The following is a 22,748-nucleotide window of genomic DNA, read 5'->3' on the forward strand; positions in this document are numbered from 1 at the left end:
GTGGCTTACGTGGGTCCCAGAAAATTGACCCAGGGTCCTTTGGCTTTGCAGGCAAATGCCTTATCTGCTAAACCATCTCTCCAGCTCTTTTAAAAACTTATTTATTTATTTATTTGAAAGAGAAAAAGAAGCAGAGAGACAGGAAGAGAATGGGCATCCCATAAGTTTTGCTAGGTTGTGTTTTTATTATAATTCAAATCTGGGAATTTTAAATTTTCTTTTTTGATTTCTTCTGTGATTCATTCATTGTTTAAAAGTATGTTGTTTAGTCTCCAGGAGCTGGTGGATTTTTTGATGTGTCTCTTGTTAATTTCTAGCTTTAAAGCTTTGTGATTTGACATGATGCAGGAAGTTACTTCAATTTTCCTGACTTTTATGAAGACACGCTTTATGTCCTAATATATGGTCAATTTTGGAGAAGGTTCCATGGGCTGCTGAGATGAATGTGCATTCTGTAGAATTGGGGTGGAAAGTTCCCTGTTGTTTTTCTGCTCGGATAATCTATTGATGATAGTGGAGTATTGAAGTCTCTGTGATGGTGTTGGTATTTATTTCTATTTTATTTTCGAGTAGATTTTGTTTTATAAATTGTGGTGTACCTGTGTTTTACGCATATGTCTATGATTGTGATATGCTCATGTTAGAATATTCCCTTGATGAGTAAGAAGTGGCCTTCTTTGTCCTTTTTGATTCCTTTTGAAGTCTATTTTATCAAACATAAAAATAGCAATACCCACTTGTTTTTTATTTCTGTTTGCTTGGAATATCATTTTCCAACCTTTCACCCTGAGGAGGTGTCTGTTTTTAGTGGTGAGGTGGGTTTTTTGAAGACAGCAGATAGAAGGGTCCAGTTTTTTGATCCATGCTGATCATCTGTCTTTTGATGGGTGAGTTATGACCATTGATATTTAAGGTTATTGCTGTGAGGTTTAAATTAATCCCTGCTACCCTGTTAACTTTTATCTTTTGATGTGCAAGTTAGACCATTAATGTTTAAGGTTATAACTTTGAAGTTCAATTTAATCTTTGCCGGGATGTGGTCCTTTATGGGGTTTGGTGCTTTCTTGTGTTTTGTACCTTTTTGAGCCTGGTCTAGTTTTTGTTATTGTGATCTTCCTGATAGCCCTTGAGATTGGTTGTTTGACTGTTCTGTGTGGATTATTCCCTCAAGCCTTCTCTGTGATTGCTTTGTGTTCATGTAATCATAGAGTTGACTTTTTTCATGGGAAGTTTTTCTTTCACCATCTATTATGAGGGATATTTTTGCTGGGTACAGTAGCTAGTGTTGGAAGCCACAGTTTTTCAGACTTTGAAGTGTTCCATTCCATCCCTTCTGACTTTCAGGGTTTCCATTGAGTGGTCTGATATAATTCTGATGGGATTGCCTTTGTATGTTGTGAATTATTTCTGTTTTCCTGCTTTTAAGACTCTCTTTGTTTTCATTGTCAAGAGGTTTAATTGTCACGTGTCTTGGGAGTTTCTTCTCTGATCCTATCTTTTTGATTTTCTGTGGGCTTCTTATATCTGGATGGGCCTCTCTTTTGAGAGATTGAGAAAATTTCAGTAATTTTGTTGAATATGTTTTTTATGCTTCTGGCCTGGATTTCCTGTCCTTCTGGTACACCAATGATCTGGATGTTTAATCGTTTTGCCCCACAGTTCCCTTGTATTCTGTTCAGTTGATTTTTTGAACTTAACAAAGTTTTTGGCCTCCCGATCAATTTCTTCTGTCCTATCTTCCAGGTCAGAGGTTCTGTCTTCCACATGAGTAACTCTGTTGGTGAGGTGTTCTAGAGAGGTTTTTATAATTTCTATTTGATTTTTGTTTTCTGTTGTGTTATTTTGCATTGTGGCCATCTCTTTTCTTGAGGAATGATTTCATTACAAGTTCTGATTTTCTTGATGTTTCCTGTAGATCATTCTTGCATTTGATCAAGTACTCATTAATATTTATCAACCAGTTATTGAGATCTTCCATTTCTTGACTTACCTACAATTTATTTATACCTCTTTGGAGGGTTCTGATGTTTTCTTCAGTCAAGTTAATGCTACAATCAAAAGCTGAACACTTGAGGAGATGATTCTATTCAATTACATTGATAACGATTGTTGGTTCTTTGATAGTTTGCTTCTAATTCAGCGATTTTTTTTTTTTAAAGGTAGGGCCTCACTCTAGCTCAGGCTGACCTGAAATTAACTATGTAGTCTCGGGGTGGCTTTGAACTCATTGAGATCCTCCTACTTCTGCCTCTTGAGTGCTGGGATTAAAGGTGTGTACCACCATGCCTGGCAGCTCAGCAATTTTTTTTTTTTTTTTTTTTTGATCATGGTCTCATTGGTTGGTGTGTTTTCATTTGGGGAATGAATTTCTGTTGATTTCTCTATGATTTCATTGGAGGCTTCCATTGTAGGATTAGGCATCCTTTGTGGAAATCTCTGAGTTTTCTGACTTTCATTGGCTTTTTTTGCATTGTTGTCTATCCATTTTTGGAAGACTCTTTATTTTATTGAGGTGGAAGCAAATTTTTGTCCTTTGGCCCTTGCACCCTCTGACTCAGATGACTAGGGGTGTTGGTACCCAGTGGCCAGTAAAGATAATAGAGCAAAAGGTCTGATCGCAGAGCTCCCACAGGGACCAGGCCTCCCCAAGCAAGGCACAGTGGGTACCTGCAAGGACCAGGGGTCTGGGAGGACCAAGGGAATAGGGATCTGGCCTACTTCCAGCACAAAGACTAGAGCAGGTAACCCAGACCAGGGAGGTGGGAGGAGCCCATAAACAGGGATCTGGCCTACTTACTCCACACCCCACCGCACCAGTGTCCACACAAGCAACCCAGATTGGGGAGTGCTTTTGTATTATTATTTTATGTGTATATGTAGAAAATGCCTATTCATATTTCTTGCCTGTTTTGGTGTCATTTTATGTTCTGGACACAAGCCACTTACTCTGTGTGGGACTTACAAATATTTTCTTCCTTTCCATTAGTTGTCTTAGTTGTTGGTATCCTTTGAAATGTGGAAGTTGAAACATTTGATGAATTTCATTTTGTCTTATCTAAAACAATTGTCTGGTCTATAAGTTTCATGTGATGTCAGGTGGGGTGCAATTTTTTTTCCTTTTTTTTATCTAGATACCCATATCCATCCATCCCTTCATTCCTTCCTTCCTTCCTTCTTTCCTCCTTTCCTCTTTCTTTATCTGATTTTGGACAATTTCACATGCTTCACTTATCAGACTGATACCTTCTAATCCTTTATTTCTTCACTTGAACAGTAAGTCATTTACTCAGTTTTTCTGCATTAACAGACATTTATGGAATGACTCAAATATGCATGTTAGTATTCCAGATTTTAGTAATCTGATAATAAAACTCTGTTACTAAGGAACTTTCTACAGCTACTTTTTTCCCTTTTCCCCTTACCTATGGTCAGTTAATTCTGCCTTTTTTTGAATAGGTCCATTTACTTCATCCTCTTGATACCACTGTGATTTAGGCCACTTTTAATACTTGGTACCATTGGTGTAGTAGACTCTTGATTGCTCTTTTTTCTCATCAGCATCTCTAGACAGGTCGCTTTGCTGCCTTGTCATGTTTCAGAATTTTAAGGACTTTATCTGTTTTAATATGTCCATTACTTAAACTCATCAGGAGATACTGCAAGAAATGAGCATTCTCTGTCAATTTAAGAGTATACTAGATTCACTTTAGTTGCTTTTAAAAAATAATGTTTGTTTTTTTTTTCTTTAACTAGTTTCAACCAAAATAGGAACAAGGTGGCAATGGTAGGTTAAAAATTGCAGGTAATCAAATGGACATCAGCATCGAGAAGTCCTGTTTGAAGCACATGCTTCTGCCATTGATTTCCAGTCATTCTACCTGGGTCTGGCCAGGAAACGTGGTAACTGTCCAAGGGTTCATTCTTTCAAACGTTATCATATAAGGGTATGAATCTTGGAATTGCTGATAATCTTGCAAAAGACCCATAAATACAGCCAGCACTTGAATGCAGTTGAAAGAGCTAAAGAAATCTGGTCTTTGATTATCTGTCTTTTGATGAATTTGCCAATTGGAATGTGTTGCACCTTTACCTACTGTTATGTGGGGGGCGTTGGTCGTCCTTTCAGCTTGAATTGCACCTGGAAACTTCCAGATTACTATAGCCAATGAGGGAGGAAATTCATGGAAAAATGTATCACTACTGTTTGTCCTGATATTTGCCGTAAGTAATATTGCAGTGAATTTATTGGTATGGTTAATGATTTCCCAAAATCTTGAATTTTTTTTTGCCACTCATATTAGCATGTTAGAAGTTGTCAGTATAGTTATTTTTCTTGTGAAATATTTCTGAATTAGGGCTAGAGAAATGGCTTAGTAGTTAAGTTGCTTCCTGCAAAGCCTAAAGATCAGTATTGACTCTCCAGATCCTATGTAAGCCAGATGCACAATGTGACATTTTTGCACAATGTGACAGGTCATGCATGTGCAAAATGTGGTACATACATCTGAAGTTTGATTGCAGTGGCTGTTGGCCCTGGCATGCCAATTCCTTCTCCCTCTCATAAAAAAATTTCTGGCCAGGCATGGTGCATGCCTTTAATTCCAGCACTCGGGAAGCAGAGGTAGGAGGATTGCTGTGAGTTCGAGGCTACCCTGAGACTACATAGTGAATTCCAGGTCAGCCTGGGCTAGAGTGAGACTCTACCTTGAAAAAACAAAAAATGAAAAATAAAAAATTCTGGATTGTTTCCCAACAGATGTGTTTATCTGCAGTGTTTGCAGTAATAATTAATTTTCATCTTATTCATCACATTTTATTTTTTAACTTATAGGTTAGTAATATAATAGGACTTCTGTTTTTTATTTATTACTGAACACGTTAATCATTTCTCTGTGTTTTTACCTATTATCTTTTCGTATTAAAGAAAGCTTTCAATCATATCTTTTATGCCATTACTTAATAGTTGTAGAACTTGGGGAAGTTACAGTTACTTTTAATAAAGAAAGGCAATAATAAATAATATTGACATGATTAAACTGGTGAGATTAAAATGAAATGTTTTTCTAAAGTTTTATAGGTACTTTTAAAATTCTGTTCTGAGAAATGCAAGTTTCCTACAATTTTTACCCACTTTCCCCTTTTTGTGACATCTCCAAAATTATATTTAAGCTGTATTTACTTAAATATGCTACTTTTTAATCAATATTTCAATGTAAGAATAAGAAGCATGGAGAATTAACATGGATACATAAACAATTTTATATGGCAACAACTTGCAGTAGCAAAATATACTATGGTAATAGCCTGTAGGCAGCAGGCATTTTCAAACAAAATACTTATATATAACCTTTTGGGCTTAAGTATTATGTAATATGTGAAGTTATTATTATCAACCAAATCTTTGGAATAGAAACAATTATCATTGTAACAAAAGAGGACAAAAAAAGTCATGCAGATTAAAAATCATGAAGCCAATTGACAATGATTTCATTTTATTTTTCTTCTAGAAACATGACCAAGGGCAAGTTCTCTTGGATGTAGTCTTCAAGCATCTTGATTTGACTGAGCGAGACTATTTTGGTTTGCAGTTGGGTGATGATTCCACAGATAACCCAGTAAGTGTAAGCTTTGCTTTTCACTTTGACTTTAGTTCTCCCTTGTATTGAAAATAAAAGTCTTTTCTGGCTTACCGTGTTCATTAACTTAATGTGTTTATAAATTTTTTAATTAGGTGTTTTGGCTCATGTTTATAATTCAAGCACTCAGAAGACAGAGACAGGAGTGTCTCTGCTAAAAGTTCAAGGCCAACCTGGTCTCCATAGCAAGTTCCAGGGCTACATAGCAAGTTCCTGCCACACACACACACACACACACACACACACACACACACACATAATAATAATAATTGAATAATTAGATAATATATAATAATTGAATAATTAGAGTTCATTCTTTTGTCTTTGTTTTTCTTTTCTTAACGTTTGAATCCAAGGCTTTGAAATACACGTGACTGGTCTGGAGAGATGGCTTATTTTGCAACTTAAGCATGAAGGCCTCTCAGTCTGTAGTCTGCCAAATTTGACTCCCCAGAACCCATGCAAAAAGCTGAGTGTGAACAACCTTCATACATATGCACTCCCTGGTGCATCTCTCCTTAAATAAAATGTTAGGGGGGGAAAAAAAATGGACTGTGGCCATGTACTTTTGTAACCTTAGTCCACAAGGGGCAAAGACAGAAGAATTGCTGGGGCTCCCTGACAGTGGCTCCTGGTTTAGGGAGACATGTTATCTCAAGGAAATAGATGAGCAGTAATAAGAGGAGGACAGTGGGCATTATCCTCTGGTCTGTATGCACACACATATGCATCCACATGATACGCCATACATCATACACCATACATGCCAAACAAATAAAATATATTCATAAAAATTGGGTCTGGAGAGATGGTTTAGCAGTTAGAGGTACTTGCCCCACCAGCCTATTGACCCAAGTTCAATCCCTAGCACCTGTGTAAAGTTGTATGCAAAGTGACCCATCTGTCTCATTCCAGTGTGCCTTTGTTAGTGGGAGGCAGAACCAGGTGAAGTTTTATGAGACTCATGGACCAAGTAGACTGGTCTTCCCAGTGACAAAACAGTAATAAGCAAGGCCCTGATTCAAAGATGGTAGGAGAGAACCAGCATCCATAGGTTTTCCTCTGACCTCCACTTGCATATATAACATGCACATACATATACTCAGACAAAGCAAAAAAAAAAAAGATAATTACCACTAAAATCAACCTATCTTTCTAGTGCCCATTTCATTGTGTGTCTCAGACAACTCACAAGTAAATCTAATTCAACTATGAACTAAAAAGAGGTCACTAGCAAAAAGGTTAAAATATCTTGAGACTTATATAAATTAATCTTTACTAAAATAAAAAAAATGCATTTTTTGTGATATTCATGGATACATAGTCTAACAAAAGTCTTAATTTGTTCCAAATAGAAATTCAAAAAAGACCCCTCCCCACCAAATGAGATCTTCAGCTCCAGAGCTGCACAAAGCCCTGACATTATGTTTCTTGGGTTTTTACTTATTTTTCAGTAATCCCATTCATGATTCTTTTGATTAGAAACTTCAGGTCATATAAATAGAAGATAAGATATGGCAAATAATGGAAATGTCCATTTTACAATTAAGCATTAAAAATAGAACTAAGGAAATACATATATGAACCTAGATGAAGGCTGTCCTAGTTTATTCTGGCTAAATTCTTTGTGAACGTAGGTGAGAGACTTAGAAAAATGTGTTGACCTTTTGATTAGTGTAAGAGGAATGGTCTTCCTCCCCCACTCAAAGGGGAGGTTTTGTTACATAGTCTAGGCTGCCCTCACATTCTCAGTCCACCTGCTTTAGTCTCTCAAATGCTGAGATTATAGGTGTGTGGAAACCATACCTGGTCAAGAACAGTTCAGTTTGAAGAAAATACTTTGATTTATTTCAAAAAATTTGGAGGTTAATGAAAGGGGTCTTTGTATCAGGGCTTTTAAATTCCTAATGCTATTTTCATAGAGTGACTATAGAAAAAACAAGTAACGTTTAGGAGAAACAAATTTTATTTTATTTTTCTTCTTTATGGGTCTCTGAATAAGTCATTACTGGGTAGTAAGTACAAAATGTTATATACGCCCACTGATTTTCTTGGCATTACTTGCCGATTTTGTATTATAAGCCAACCAAGATAAAACACAAGGTAAGAGCTGGAGAGATGGCTTAGTGGTTAAGTGCTTGCCTGTGAAGCCTAAGGACCCCGGTTCGAGGCTCGATTCCCCGGGGCCCATGTTAGCCAGATGCACAAGGGGGCGTACGCATCTGGAATTCGTCTACAGTGGCTGGTAGCCCTGGTGCACCCATTCTCTCTCTCTCTGCCTCTTTCACTGTCTGTCGCTCTCAAATAAATAAATAAAAATTTAAAAAACAATTACAAAAAAACACAAGGTAATATAAAATAATAATAAAAGCAAACGAGGATAGGTAGTCTTAGTGAAAACAAATGTTTCTATACTGAACTAAAACAGAAACCAACTTCATTCTTTAATGTGTTCATCACATGACTTGAGTTTCTCCACCTGCCCAGAATTTGTTATTTCTTGTTAAGTCAACCAGTATAAAAATGGATTTAAAAAGTCAATAACCTTTCCCAGACATAGTTGTGAGCCACTTGAGAGGTGTGTGCTAAGCTTCATGATGAGCTCAATTAAGAGAAAATACAGGAGGCTGGAGAGATGACTTAGCAGTTAAGGCACTTTCCTGTGAAGCCTAATGACCCATGTTCAATTCCCCAGTACCTGTGTAAAGCCAGGTGCAGAGTGGCACATGCATCTGGAGTTCATTTGCAGCAGCTGGAGACCCAGTGCACCTATTCTCCCTTTTTCCCTCCCTATTTCCTCTCTCCTGTCTGTTTGCACATAAATAAATAAAAATACTATTAAAGAGAATGAAAAAATAAGATCAGGGAGACAGCTTAGCAGTTGATGGTACTTGTTTGCAAAGTCTGCAGACCCTGGTAAAAATCCCTGGTACCCATTTAAAGCCAGATGCATAAAGTGGTACATGCATCTGGATTTCATTTGCAGTGGAAAGAAGCCATGGTGTGCCCATTCATTCTCTCTCCCTCCCTCTCCTTCAGATCATCTTGCTTAATCTATTGTGTCATACTATCAGCCTTAGTATATATATAGCTTTAGACTGATTGGAGGACTTTTCACTGTTATAGTCACTACCATGAGCATGAAAACCAGCATTCATGAGAAAGTAAGTCTAGGATGACTAAGAGTGAAATCCTGAGTAAGTACTACAGGAGATAAAATTTCTATCAGCAAAATCATATACAAGAAGACATTTCTATTGTAAACCTTATTACACAGGGGGAATATTAGAAACCAGAATACTAAAATACCAAGTCCAGTGGTAGAAGTAACTGTCTAGTAGAGAAAACTGGCATAGAAAGGAGAACCAAGTTCTTGGTTTAATTGATGCTACAAAGTATATCTGGTTTTACTGCCTTGGATGGAAATGATGGCTCATGAAAACTAAGTGTAAAGACTAATTTCAAAAGCTTTTTTTTAAAAGGATATAAAAATTCTATGATTCTAACTTTCTTAGAAGAATTATTTTAAATCATAGAAAACTGGATATCCTTAAACCTAGAAATAAATAGTATTTAAGAAAAAATGCTCAAAACACAATGTAAGAAAAAGATTAGCACATGCCTGCAAAGCCTAAGGACCCAGGTTTGATTCTCCAGGTCCCATGTAAGCCAGATGTACATGGTGGCACATGTGTCTGGAGTTCTTTGCATTGACTAGAGGCCCTGGCGTGCCCATACTCTTTTTCTTTCTTTCTCTCTCTTTCCTCCACCCTTTCTGTCTCTAATAAATAAATAAATAAAAATGAAGTTTTAAAAAGTAGGTATAATTAAGTCAGCTGAGCCCACAATCTATATTTTACTTACCTTTTTGGAACAAGATCTCTACTCATTGCTTTAACGTTCCAGTTGATTCTTTTTCAAATGACTCTTAGGGCTCTATTTACCTGTCAACCATAATTGAGATAGCTTATATATACATGTTATTTTGGAGCTTGTCATCTCTGCTGAGTTCTCCCTTTGAGTATCTCATCTTTAATTTTCTGTAATTCTGCCAATCTTAACCTCTCTTTCCTGAAAAATGTAGTCAGTAGGGCTGTTCTATGTCTTGTAAGTGATTTTAGCTTGTCCTCAGAAAAAAAAAAAAAAACCCAAAAAACAAACAAACAAAAAAAACTGGTGATATGTATATCTTACTTAACCATTGCAGTTTTCCTGTTTTTTGGGGTTTTTTTTTGTTGTTGTCGTTTTTTTAGTAGACTCTGCTCCTGTTTCTTCTTGCTCTTGGTTATTTTCTGATGTCAGGCAGTGTCCATACACATACACACATGCCCACACATATGCTACTAGAACACAAAAAAATTTAAGAAAATTGAATCTTGAGAAAGATTGGTGGAAGAATCAAAACAAAAGAATACCTACTAGAGGGAGGAGGGAAGAAAGGACAAAAGAGATTATTGACTATGTTAATAATTGAAAGCTTCCCAAATTTGAGAAAACATGGATATATAAGTAAGAAATCCACCAAATTCTGAGTGGGTAAAAATTGGAAAACAAAGCAAAAATCTTAAAAGCAGCAAGAAAAAGGTGAACTGTCACGTACTAGGAGTCCTTAGTCAAATAGGTGATTGCTTAGAAACCATGCAGGCCAGAGACTGTGGAATAATAAAATACTAAAAGAAAAAAGTCAACTGAAAATTCTATATCCAGCAAAACTGTCCTTTATAAATGTGGGAGAGAACTAGAGATGGCTCAGTTAGTAAAGTGCTTGCCATGAAAACATGAGGACCTGAGTTCAGATTCCCAGCATCTTTGTAACAAAGCCAACATGGAGATGTGAGCCTGTAATCCCAATACTAGTGAGGCAGACAGGAAGATCCTCTAGGGCTTATGGAACAGCTAGTGTAGCCACATTGGTGAGCTCCACGTTTTGTGAGAGATATTGTCTGAAAAAATAAGTTGGAAAGTGATTGAGGAAGATACCTGACATTGATCTCTGTAGTCCCCACAAAAATAGGTGCATACCACACAAATACATATGCAAAGATACCAAATGTACACACAGACAGCCTGTTTTAAATACACAGGAATGCTAGGTGTGCTATGGTAGTGCTCATCTATTATTTCAGCACATGGGAGGCTGAAGCAAGAGGATTGCAAGTGCAAGGTCAGGTTGGGCTATACAAATTCAGTCTCACAAAAAAGCATCAGATAAGTAACAACTAAGGTAAATTCTTTAAATTGAAATGAAAAGATGCAAGACAGTAAGGAAGAGCCTTGCTAACCCATTACATTAGTTACGTTTGCATTGATGTGAGAAAATGCCTAACAGAAATACCCAGTGGAGGGAGATTTATTTTGGCTCACAGTTCCAGAGGTGTCATTTTGTCATAGCAGAGCAAAGCAGAGCAGTTCACAGAATGGTGAACCAGAAAGCAGATAAAGAGGGTAGAGAGAGGAAAACACCAGGAGAAAGCACAAACAGCCCTCCCAGTTCCCAACTTTACATCTTATACTTTATGTTATCCATCATCTTTTTCTTATTGCTGCATAGTCCTTATTATTTTAGTAGTTTCTATTTTGACTGACAGATCTATATTAACTGTTAGTGCTGTTTTTACAGTGCAGCACTGTTGCAGCATAGCTCCATAGCATGGTGAAATCAGGAGCACAAGTTCTATCTCATTGGCATCATTCATGATGGTTGCTGCATCCTTATAAGCTATTCTGAGTACATCTACTTGAAGATTGAAATGCATTTCTATTTTTATATCTGAATAACCATTGGAGTAAATCTAGTTTTAACTTTTCCTTCAAAAGCTTCATGGACAAATGGGTAAGGAGGTAGATAAATGGATGGGAAGATAGGGTCAACAACAAAAGTGAAAAACAGGGCGGAGAGATGGCTTACCAGTTAAGGCACTTGCCTACAAAGCCTAAGAACTCATGTTTTATTTCTAGGACCAACGTAAGCCAGATGCACAAAGTGATGCAAGTGTTCATTATATAGTTTGATTGGAAATGAAGAAGTTAGAGCAATCACAAATACACATTAATTTCTAGCATAATTTTGTTATAGTTGATATGGAAAATAATGCCTGTAACTTCATGATTTTTTTCTACCTATGCCTTATTCCAAGATGAAATTTTTCGTGTCAAACTGCACATGGAACAGATTTGGATGAATTGATATATTAGTTCTCCAGGGAAAACATAACTTTCTTCTTTATTTTTCAGAGGTGGCTGGACCCAAACAAGCCCATAAGGAAGCAGCTGAAGAGTGAGCATACCCTTTACTTGATGCTTTGCAAACACACCTTGTAAAGATGGAGGATTCATATCGCCTCATTAATAGAACTGCTTTTATTAATTCTAGGAGGATCTCCGTACAGTTTGAACTTCAGAGTCAAATTTTTTGTAAGTGACCCTAACAAGTTACAAGAAGAGTATACGAGGTGGGTTTATGGAGCATACTTCTCTTGAAAACATTGTCAAAGCTGTAATATGAAAATTTTCAATTAAATAAACAAAAATAGATGACCATGCTGAGATTTTGAACTTCCAACCAGCATGCAGAGTAATTATAAACATTCCAGGACAATTTTTTCCTCCATATTTGGATAACTTGGGAAGATTTTCAGGGATTAGAACCTCAGAGCCACTTCAGCCACAAGAAGCTTCTTCAGAATGTTACATTTTAGTGCTGTACTATTGTGATGAAATGAGACAATCAGATGACACTGAATTGTGTCCAAGGGAGAGTCACAGTGAGAGCTGGCAATATTTTCTTTATTTTTTTAAATCTTTTTATTGAGAGCTTCTGTAAGTATAGACTGTTAACCATGATACTTCCTTCTCTCCACTCCCATTCCCCCACTGTCAACTCCAACTTACATCAAATCCCTTCCCCTTCCAATGAGTCTCTTATATTTTGATGTCATCATCTTTTCCTCCTATTGTGCAGGTCTTGTGTAGATAGTTTCAGGCACTGCAAGGTCATGAATATCAAGGCCATTTTGTGTTTAGAAGATTGTGTTATAAGCAGTCTTACCCTTCCTTTGGCTCTTTCATTCTTTCCACCACCTTTTCCACAGTGGACCTTGAGCCTTAGAAGATGTCATAGAGATATCTCAATACTGAATTCTCTACGGTCACCACTTCTCAGCACTATGGTGACTTTTGAGTCACCCCAGTTGTCACTGCTATCTGAAAAGAGAAGATTTCCTAACCAAAAGTTAGAGTAGTAATATAACCTGAATGATAGGATAGCCCTGTGCATTATTTGAAAAACAGAATTAGAGTTTAAATAAAAGAATTAAAAATTAGAATATTATGCCCTCTATGTAATTCTCAGACATAAAAACATATAGATCAGTGATTGTATTCAGAATTATTTCATTGATGTGTTAGGAGTAGAGAAACAAAAGGGTAGATATTTAATTAGTCAAAGATGCCATTTCTTTGTAATCTTTAGTATTTTCAATACTTAACCAAGTTAAAAAAGATAGATCATGGGCTGGAGAGATGGGTTGGTGGTTAAGACACTTGCATGTGAAGCCTAAGGACCCAGGTTCAATTCTCCTGTGTCCTTATAAGCCAGATGCACAAGGTGGCACATGTGTCTGGAGTTTGTTTTCAGTGGCTGGAAGCTCTGTCATGCCCATTCTCTTCCCCTCCCCTCCCCTCCCCTCCCCTCCCCTCTCTTCCCCCCTTCTCCCCTCCTCTCATAAATAAAATAAAATATAAAAGAAAAACAAAATCTTGAGAGTCAATTTTTATGTATTGGGAGATAGCTGGCTGTTACTTTTTCATAATGACAAAACTCAGAAATATAGGTGTTGGATTAAGTAAGTGGTCATAGCATTTGTAACCAGTAGAAGAATCCAAGCTAATTTATCTTGAAAAAAAAGTTGTATTATATGATTGCCATTTAATATACCATTATAGCCCTTGTGTTTTCTTGTTGCTAATAAATGTATAAAATAACAGATATTTCATCATCATAAATAATTATCCGTGTAATAAAAACCATCCTAATTTTGCATGAACTGTAAGGAATATAGTCTGAATTAATGAAAAATTTGCGTTATAAAGCAATATTAAGTTCATTTTATTTTATCTATATGTAATAAATTTAAATTAAGTCACAAAATATTCTACAAGTGTGTGTTTTAGGTCACCAGATTTTTAAATGTATAAGAAATATTAAAATTAAAATACCATCAATTCATAATTTAATTTCAAACATCTTTAATGTTTATATATTAGTTCCTTCTCTCATTACTGTGATTGAATATCTGACATTAGCGACGCAAGGGAGCAAGGATTTATTTTGGCTTACAGATTTAGAAGGCATGCAGTTACAGCAGGGAGGCCATGGCAGCAAAAGCATGAGGCGGCTGATTATGTTTCATCCACAGGCATTTAGAAATTAGACAGCAGAAAAAAATGCCTCAAGGCCTGCCCTAGTGTCACTCTTTTAGCAAGGCTCCTGAAGGTTCTACAACCTTCTAAGGCAGCACCATGAGTTGAAGACCAAGTGTTGAAACACATGATCTTATGAAGACATTTCACATTCAAACCATATAATAAGCCAAATTGACTATTGAATTTCCCAGTGGAACACATTTTGTGTAGATTTTCGTATAGCTTATATGTATACAATTAGGGAATAAGTGTGTTCACTGATAAGTCAAAATAACTTCTGAAATTAAGTGTGACTAATTGAGAATTCATGTGTATTGAAACCATCAATCTTGAAGATTATCTTTGTTTTTATAAGGAATAATGTTTTCCTTTTAAAACACTTTATATCTTGAAAGATTTTTAAAGCTAAAGTTGAAATCATACTAGTTAGCCACACCCCTAAGTATTCTGATTTAATAGATCTTGATGAGACCTGAGCATAGGCATGTATAAGTTCCTCAGGTAGTTCTAGTACTATAGCCAGGGTTAAGAAATAATTCGTGTTTGGGTAGCCTTAAAATGATGGTAGAGCACCCTTAGCTGCAGGTCAGTTGTCAGGACTAGTTTAGACCCCACAGCACATTACTTACTTGCTTCAAGATACTATTTTGAATTAGTGGAAAAAAAGAATGGTGTCAGAGAGCTTCCATCAGGTTAAATATTATTGAGTATTGGCAAGCTCTCGCAGTATTAGAATTGGATTTTGTAATTCCTAAAATAAATACACTAGACAAATGATATTTCCCTTTTACAAATGTAGCAGCTAAGGGTTAGTGACATTTTAAATAATTGCCCAAAGTTACGGGTTAGTTTAGCTACTTGGATTTTGGTGTCTACTCTAATAACTCCTCTTTGTTAAATAAATGGGTAAATAAAGTTCTGCAAGTGTTAAGTAGTATTCTGTCAAGGATGAATATGCATGACCTTTAAATCCTATGTATAAAATTGTCTCTACCAAAAACAGTTTTAATTTTTTGTTCTGTTTTGGTGGTGTTGAGGAAGCCAGAGGACAGGGCCTTATAAATGCTAAGCACATGCTCTGCCAGTTACTTATGTCACTATTTCATCTGTAACTTCTAGTTATAAAATCAAGTGTCCTGAGTTGAGGAAATGATATTCATAATGTTATGCATTAAGTGTCAGAAGGAGTTTATGTATTTCGTTAGTATATGAAGCCAGGATATTTGCATCAGGATTCAGGTGGTGGTGTTTTCATTGTTAGGTTTTTTTTTAATTTATTTATTTATTTATTTGAGAGCGACAGACACATAGAGAAAGAGACAGGGAGAGAGAAAGAATGGGCGCGCCAGGGCTTCCAGCCTCTGCAAACAAACTCCAGACGCGTGCGCCCCCTTGTGCATCTGGCTAATGTGGGACCTGGGGAACCGAGCCTTGAACCGGGGTCCTTAGGCTTCACAGGCAAGCACTTAACCTCTAAGCCATCTCTCCAGCCCCATTGTTAGGTTTTTTGAGTTGGTCCTAGTTTTGGGGGGTGATGAATATCTGATCTTCTGAAAATCTTACTTACATTCTTATATAATTTGGATATTGCCATAGAGCTAGTTAATGATAAACCAAACCAAAAATTTTAATGAGTTTTGACTCTTTTGGTATTGGGTAAAATAAAAGACGTAAGGCTCAGTATTTTACCATGTAAAACCACAAAATTTTTATGCTAGTGGCTTTGCCCAGATATTGATGTGGTCAATGATTTACCCATTATCAGAGACAGAATAATGTTATCTTGTGAGCAACCTCAGCAGTCTTGTTACAGGATACTTTAGTTTTAAAGGAAATTTTCTCATCCTACTAGATCACTAGTGGAAAAAGAATTTAGTTTTTTTTTTGATTGAAGGTAAACAGATCAACACATGACCTGACCTTGGAGCTGACTTACTATTTCAGGAGAAGGAACGGTTTCTATAATGGTTTCTCATGTGTTGCTGTAAGCTCTTCCCTGTGACTGCTGCTCAAGCTTGCTGTGCCTCTCAGCTGTACTTTCTGCACATATAAGACTCAGAATGCTTCTCCTTAATCATCTGTCTTGGTTGTGTAACTCTTAAACATCTTGAATAGTTTTATAATAGAAACAATATGTCCATAGTACAAAATTTCACATGTTAATCATCTTAAAGATACATAGTTAAATTTATGAAAGTTATATTTGAAGTATGTGCTAATGTGTAATGAGTTTAGATTATATAAAGAATTAAAAGGGGGCTGGAGAGATGGCTTAGCAGTTAAGCGCTTGCCTGTGAAGCCTAAGGACCCCGGTTCGAGGCTCGGTTCCCCAGGTCCCACGTTAGCCAGATGCACATAGGGGCACACGCATCTGGAGTTCGTTTGCAGAGGCTGGAAGCCCTGGTGCGTCCATTCTCTCTCTCTCCCTCTATCTGTCTTTCTCTCTGTGTCTGTCGCTCTCAAATAAATAAATAAATAAAAATTAAAAAAAAAGAATTAAAAGGAATAATTTTTTTGTTAATGTAGCTATAATTTCTTAGATATAAAAAGGATATCATTCCAGTAAATTGTGTCTTTTTTTTTTAAAGGTACCAGTATTTTTTGCAAATTAAGCAAGACATTCTTACTGCAAGGTGGGATATTTAAAATTTTTTATAATATACTGAAATTCTGTATTAGTAAAGTAGCTCATTATTGCAAACAAATATCAAAGAATGGTTATGTGTAGTATGAATTGCTTTTATGAGGATGTTGGGCTATTTGTTTATGTTTTCAGACAGGGTATAATGATATAGCCCAGGCTTGCCTCAAACTAGCATTCCTGTCCTTTTAATCTCTAAGTGTTAGGATTATTGATGTGTGCCACCAAGCCCAGTTAAAGTTCATTTTTTAATAATAAAAATAAAATCAGGGCTGGAGAGATGGCTTAGAGGTTAAGATGCTTGCCTGCAAAGTCCAAGGGACCCACGTTTGACTCCCCAGGACCCATGTAAGCCAGATGAACAAGGTGTCATATGCATCTGGAGTTCGTTTGCAATGGCTGGAGGCCCTGGCTTGCCCTTACTCTCTCTCTCTCTCTCTCTCTCTCTCTCTCTCTCTCCCCCCCGTGTGTGTGTGTGTGTATGTGTGTGTGTGTGTGTGTGTATGTGTATATATATATTATATATATGTATCTATATATACACACACACACACATACCTCTTTCTCTCAAAAAATTTAAAAATAAAATCAGACAAAAAGCTTCAGGTGTCAGTAATACAGCATAAGCTACATCTCCTGAAATTATGTTTAACCTTGGGTTTTGTATTTTCTGTTTTGATTTATTAGGTTGCCCTGTCCTTATAATACTGCTGCCCTTTTAGCTTCATTTGCTGTTCAGTGTAAGTATCATCCTACATTCACCTCATAAAACATACAATGTTGTAGTCTGTGTTCCTAGTACATTGCCTTTGATAGAGGGATTTTTTTTTAGACATGCTGCTGTGTATAAAATAAAAACTAGAGGAAGTTCAGTGAACTATCCATTTAGTTAGCAATTACCTTGATTCTTAAAACTTTTTTCTAAATTGGGAAAAGTGGGTTACAGGCTGTAGAGATTGCTCAGTGGTTAAGGTGCTTGCTTACAAATCTTAAGGACTGAAGTTTGATTCTCCAGTACCCACATAAGCCAGATGTACAAGGTGGTACATATGTCTAGAGTTTGTTTGAAGTGGCTAGAGGCCCTAGCATCCTCATATCCCCCCTCTCTGCCTCTTTCTTTCTGTCACTGTCTCTCAAATAAAAATTATTTTTATGAAGTTGATTACATTAGAAACATTTTACTTATGGAAATATATAAAGTGTGAATATTTTCTTTTCCTTATTAGCTGAACTTGGAGACTACAATCAGTCAGAAAGCTTGCCAGGCTACCTCTCAGATTATTCTTTCATTCCTAATCAACCTCAAGATTTTGAAAAAGAAGTTGCAAAATTACATCAGCAACATATGTAAGCTATTCTGCTTATTTGATAAATTTATTGGCATCCTTGGTAGAAAAAGTATTTCACAGTATTCCTTTATTTTGTTATTGTATTTATTTAATACAGAATAATTACTTATATATAAGATTATTATAAAGTGTGATTTATACTCAAAATATTTCACAGCTTATTTCATTAAGTGTATAAGATATATATTTTTTTAAATTTTTAATTAATTAATTAATTTATTTATTTTCCAAGGTAGGGTTTACTGTAGTCCAAGTTGACCTGGAATTCACTATGTCATCTCAGGATGGCCTCAAACTCTTGGTGATCCTCCTACCTTAAATATATAAGATTTTTTTGTTGTTTTTTGGTTTTTTGTTTTGTTTTGTTTTGTTTTGTTTTTTGAGGTAGGATTTCACTGTAGCCCAGGCTGACCTGGAATTCACTATGTAGTTTCAGGGTGTCCTCAAACTCCTGGTGATCCTCCTACTTCCACCTCCCAAGTTCTGGAATTAATGGCATGTACCATCACACCTGGCTATATAATATATTTTTATTTCTGCTGAAAACTGTAAAGATATGTGTAAACAGAAGTTTATTTGCTAATATACACAATTGTCAGTTATTTAAGAAAGAACTATAGAATATTAATGTTAAAATATACAGATCAATCCACTCGGTAATCATTTTTCTCAGTTTTCCACTGTATTAAAGAAGGAGATTCTGTTTGTTAATAATCAAAAGGAGAGCTTGAGAGATAGATTAGTTATTAAGGCATTTGCCTGTGAAGCCTGGGGGCCCAGGTTCAATTCCCAAGTACCCACATAAGCCAGACGCACAAGGTGGCACATACTTCTAGAGTTCATTTGCAGTGGGTAGAGGCCCTGGCACACTTGTTCTCTCTCTGTCTCTCTGTCTCTCTGTCTACCTCCCCATCTCTTAAAATATTTAACTAACTAAAGTCATCAAAAGAGGATATGTAAATTTTTATAATACAAACATTTTTAATGTATCCTTAAAAGGAGTTGACTTTTTTCATTTGCAGTAGTATTCAACTTTGAATGTTTTTATTCTAATCTTTTGTTGCTTTTTTTTCAAGAAGGGATTTGTTGTTTGAATAAGAAATAATATTGTTTATTGAGTCATGGTACCTAACACATGGTAGAAACACAAAAAATTGCTTTTATTAAGAAAACTTACTTTGAGAATTAAGGAAATGGCTCAGCAATTAAGGCTTCTTAAGCCAAAGCCTGCCCAGTTTGACTCTCCAGGAGCCACATAAAATCTGTGCATGGCCATGCATGCTTGTAACCCAGTCTTTTTGGAAGTGGGGTGGCTGGTAGAGGGGAGTGGAGACCAGAAAGTTGCTGTGGTTCACAGCCCAGCAGCACTGGGTTGAGGGAGAGACCCAGTCTCAAAGCAATACATTAATGAGTGATAAGAGGATACCCAGTGTTCTCTGGCCTCTATATTATACCGCAGGACACACACAAAATAAATACATAAAATAAGAGAAACTTACTTTAATTTGTAATAGCCCAAGTGTCTATAAAAGAAATTGGTTCTGCCTAATTTTGTGTAGGTAAAATAGTAAATATATATTCCAGTGTTTAACACAATATATTTATATTGTAAATCTAACAGCCCTAACTATATAATACTATGTCTTTAAAAAATTTTTTAGTTCCTTTTTCTTCCTGGTTCTAGGGATGAAACCCAGGGCTTTGCTCATAGTAGACAGGTGCTCTACTTTTGCAACACTCCCAGCGCATATATATTTTTTAAATGGTTGAAAGATTCAAAAGGAGAATAAAATTTTGTGTTGTATGAGATTTTATGAAATTCCTTCTCCATAAATGAGCACTCATGGGAACTTAATTGTTTGTATGTTGCTGTGACTGCTTTCATACAATGACAGAGTGAAGGAGTTGCTACAGAAACCTTCTGTGCTGAAGGCTTAAGATAATACTCTTGAGCACTTTCTAGTAAATACTTTTCTGACCTTGGATCTAATGTAGACTGTAGTGAGTTGAGAATGTTAGTAGAGTGGTAAGGATGCTGTTGTGCTCCAAAAATAAATCCCTGTATAATGAACATTCTGAATATAGTACATTTGAATTAGTAGTCTGAAGGTAAATTATACTTTTTAAATATACTACTAATAAAGAGTCTCTCATAAGGAAAGGGTTTGTACATTTAATAAGATATTGATTACATATTTCTGTTTAAAGAATTAATTTGTCAGATCTGTAAGCAAAAGAATAGTTTACCCTGTTTAATTGGGGCAACTATTATTTAGCCTAATTGAATTTTATAGAAAAGGAAAATACCCGCTTTTTTTTTGCATGTACATAGAGTGGTGTGCGTGTGTGTGGTTTATACATGTGTATGTGTCAGTCCTATGTGCAAGTCTATGAAAGGCCAGAAAAGTACATCAGGTCTCTTCCTCCATCAATTAACCATCTGTTTCTCTTTAAGACAGAGTTTCTTACTGATTCCAAAGTTTGCTATTTTGCCAGTTTTGTGAGACCCAGAGATTCTCTAGTCTTTGCTTTCCACTAGACGTGGGTTACAGGTTTTGGTCTCTATGCCCAGCTGTTGACATGGGTGCTGAGGAATTAAACCCCAACAGTGTTAGCCTCCCTCAGGCCCTCATTCTTGCGCAGGAAGCACTCAACCACTGGGTGGTCTCCATCCTTGCTTTTTTTTTTTGAGAAGTCACATTTGTCATGATCATACATTGACAGGTCATTGACTTCCTTTCCCAGTGTCATTAGTGACCAAAGGTTTATATCTTTGCTTTTGTAATTTCTCCCATATAATTTGCTTCTATGTAGTTTGATGATATCAGATAACTAAGGTTGTAGAAGTAAATCTGTTTTTAAAGACTTTCTATTAGGACAGCTCTTAAACTTTGGTTCATTAGAACCACTAGGTATAATTATTAAGTAGCAGCAGTGTGGACCTCAGCCTATCTATAGAACTGTGATCTTTTAAAATAAACTGTCATTTGTGATTGATTTTGAAATATATACTAAAAATGATTTATTGGCAAAATGAAAAAAAGACACTTAAAAATACAAGATTGCTAGACGAATCTATTAATTCTCCCTCCTCTGCGTGTTTTGAATCAATACCTCTGTATTAGTCAGGGTTCTCTAGAGGAACAGAACTGCTAGAATGAATTATTTAAAAAGGGGATTTATTGGATAAGCTTACAGTAGTCCAATAGCAGTTGCAGGCCCGAGAATCACCGAACCTGAAAGCTGCTCAGTCCTCGTGTCCAAAAGCCTCAGCAGTCCTGACCCGGCACTGCAGATGGTGCGGGGAAGCCTGGTTGCTTTCTGAGGAGCCGCTGGGTTTCGATCCACATGGGTCGTCAGTTGATGCTGGTGTTCAGTCCTCACTGGTCTTCAATCCACGCTGAAAGGTAGCGAGCAGCTCCAGCAGCCTAGTGGAAGGGAGGAAGGAAGGAAGGAACTCTTTTACCCAGAGCTTCCTTATATCAAGTCACCCTCTGAGTGGGCCGCCCACTCTGGGGGAAGGGCTCACCCTGGGGGAAAGACTTCTTCCTTTAGTTGAGCCAGATCAAGTTGATACCTTAACTATCACACCCTGTCTTCAACAGTATTATATGTTTAAGCATGCTGCATGATTTAAAGGAAGCCATGGTCTTTGAGCCATGTAAAGTTATGTTCTTAAGTTGTAGCTAAAAGCAAGTGTCCTTTTACTAGACACAAGACCAATTAAAAGCTTTTAAAACTTTTTGTATTTTTATATTCCTAGAAAATAGTGTTAATGGATTACTAAAAGTGTGCCTTCTTAGAGTATTACTGTGTAGTATTTTGTTAAAGATTTGTTTAGATTGTTTCTTTCTCCATGTAACCATTTTCCAATTTGGTCATACTTACAGTGTATCTAGTTTTTGATCTGATACTGTCTTTACAGAGGTTTATCTCCTGCAGAAGCAGAATTTAATTACCTGAACACAGCACGTACCTTAGAACTCTATGGAGTTGAATTCCACTATGCAAGGGTAAGGTGAAGAAAACTTACTTTTATGTTGTATTTGACTTCATTTTTCAGTATTAAGTGTTTTTAAGTGTGTATGTACAGTGCTGGGGATTAAACCAGGACCTCATAAAGCACTCTTGGATTGTGATATATTCTAATAAAGTAATTTGTGGTGGTTGTTGGTAGAGTTGTACCAAAAATTTCCCCTGTGTGTAGTGTGTGTGTATATTTACATGTGTGTGGTTACACGTGTGTTTCAGGTGCAAGTGAGGACAACTTCGGGTTTATCCCTAACTCTTTGTGAGACTGGGTATTTCACTGGCCTGGACCTTACCTCTAGGGATATTCCTGTCTCCATCTTCCCAGTGCTGACATTACAGGCATGCACTGCCATGCCCAGTGTTTTTACATGGATTCTGTGTTTGATCTCCAGAATCCTATAGTCCTATTAAAGCTGAGGCTGTGTTATTTCTGCATACTAGAGAAACTCTTACTGTAGTTCTTCAGTCTGTTTAACATGAGTATTTGAAGACAGGTTAGACTTACCCTGTCCATTTTCTGCCATAGATATGCAATTAGACATTTTTTCCAAGAAGTTTTGGTGTATTTTAATTAATCACAGCCTGATCTAAGAACTAAGGATCTTTATTCCTACTGGATTTGACTACTGGGTTCAGCATTTTAATTGCTCAGAATTTATATCTATC

The 22,748-nt window shown here is 36.5% G+C and overlaps 1 protein-coding gene across 4 annotated transcripts in view; it reads left to right on the forward strand.

The window, feature by feature from the left end:
• The window catches only part of Ptpn4 (protein tyrosine phosphatase non-receptor type 4), a 162,583-nt gene that overhangs the window by 61,110 nt on the left and 78,725 nt on the right, over window positions 1-22,748 (forward strand). For 2 of the 4 annotated variants that reach the window (XM_045151248.1, XM_045151250.1), the window contains exons 3-9: window positions 5,508-5,615; window positions 11,871-11,913; window positions 11,989-12,088; window positions 16,649-16,693; window positions 17,389-17,441; window positions 17,928-18,048; window positions 21,976-22,063. In XM_045151248.1, the coding sequence (XP_045007183.1) occupies window positions 5,508-5,615; window positions 11,871-11,913; window positions 11,989-12,088; window positions 16,649-16,693; window positions 17,389-17,441; window positions 17,928-18,048; window positions 21,976-22,063 (558 nt within the window). The remainder of the gene's footprint in view (window positions 1-5,507; window positions 5,616-11,870; window positions 11,914-11,988; window positions 12,089-16,648; window positions 16,694-17,388; window positions 17,442-17,927; window positions 18,049-21,975; window positions 22,064-22,748) is intronic. The other 2 variants (XM_045151249.1, XM_004659737.3) reach the window with 1 other exon arrangement.

This window comes from Jaculus jaculus, chromosome 5 (genome assembly GCF_020740685.1).
Source record: "Jaculus jaculus isolate mJacJac1 chromosome 5, mJacJac1.mat.Y.cur, whole genome shotgun sequence".
Classification (NCBI taxonomy): domain Eukaryota; kingdom Metazoa; phylum Chordata; class Mammalia; order Rodentia; family Dipodidae; genus Jaculus; species Jaculus jaculus.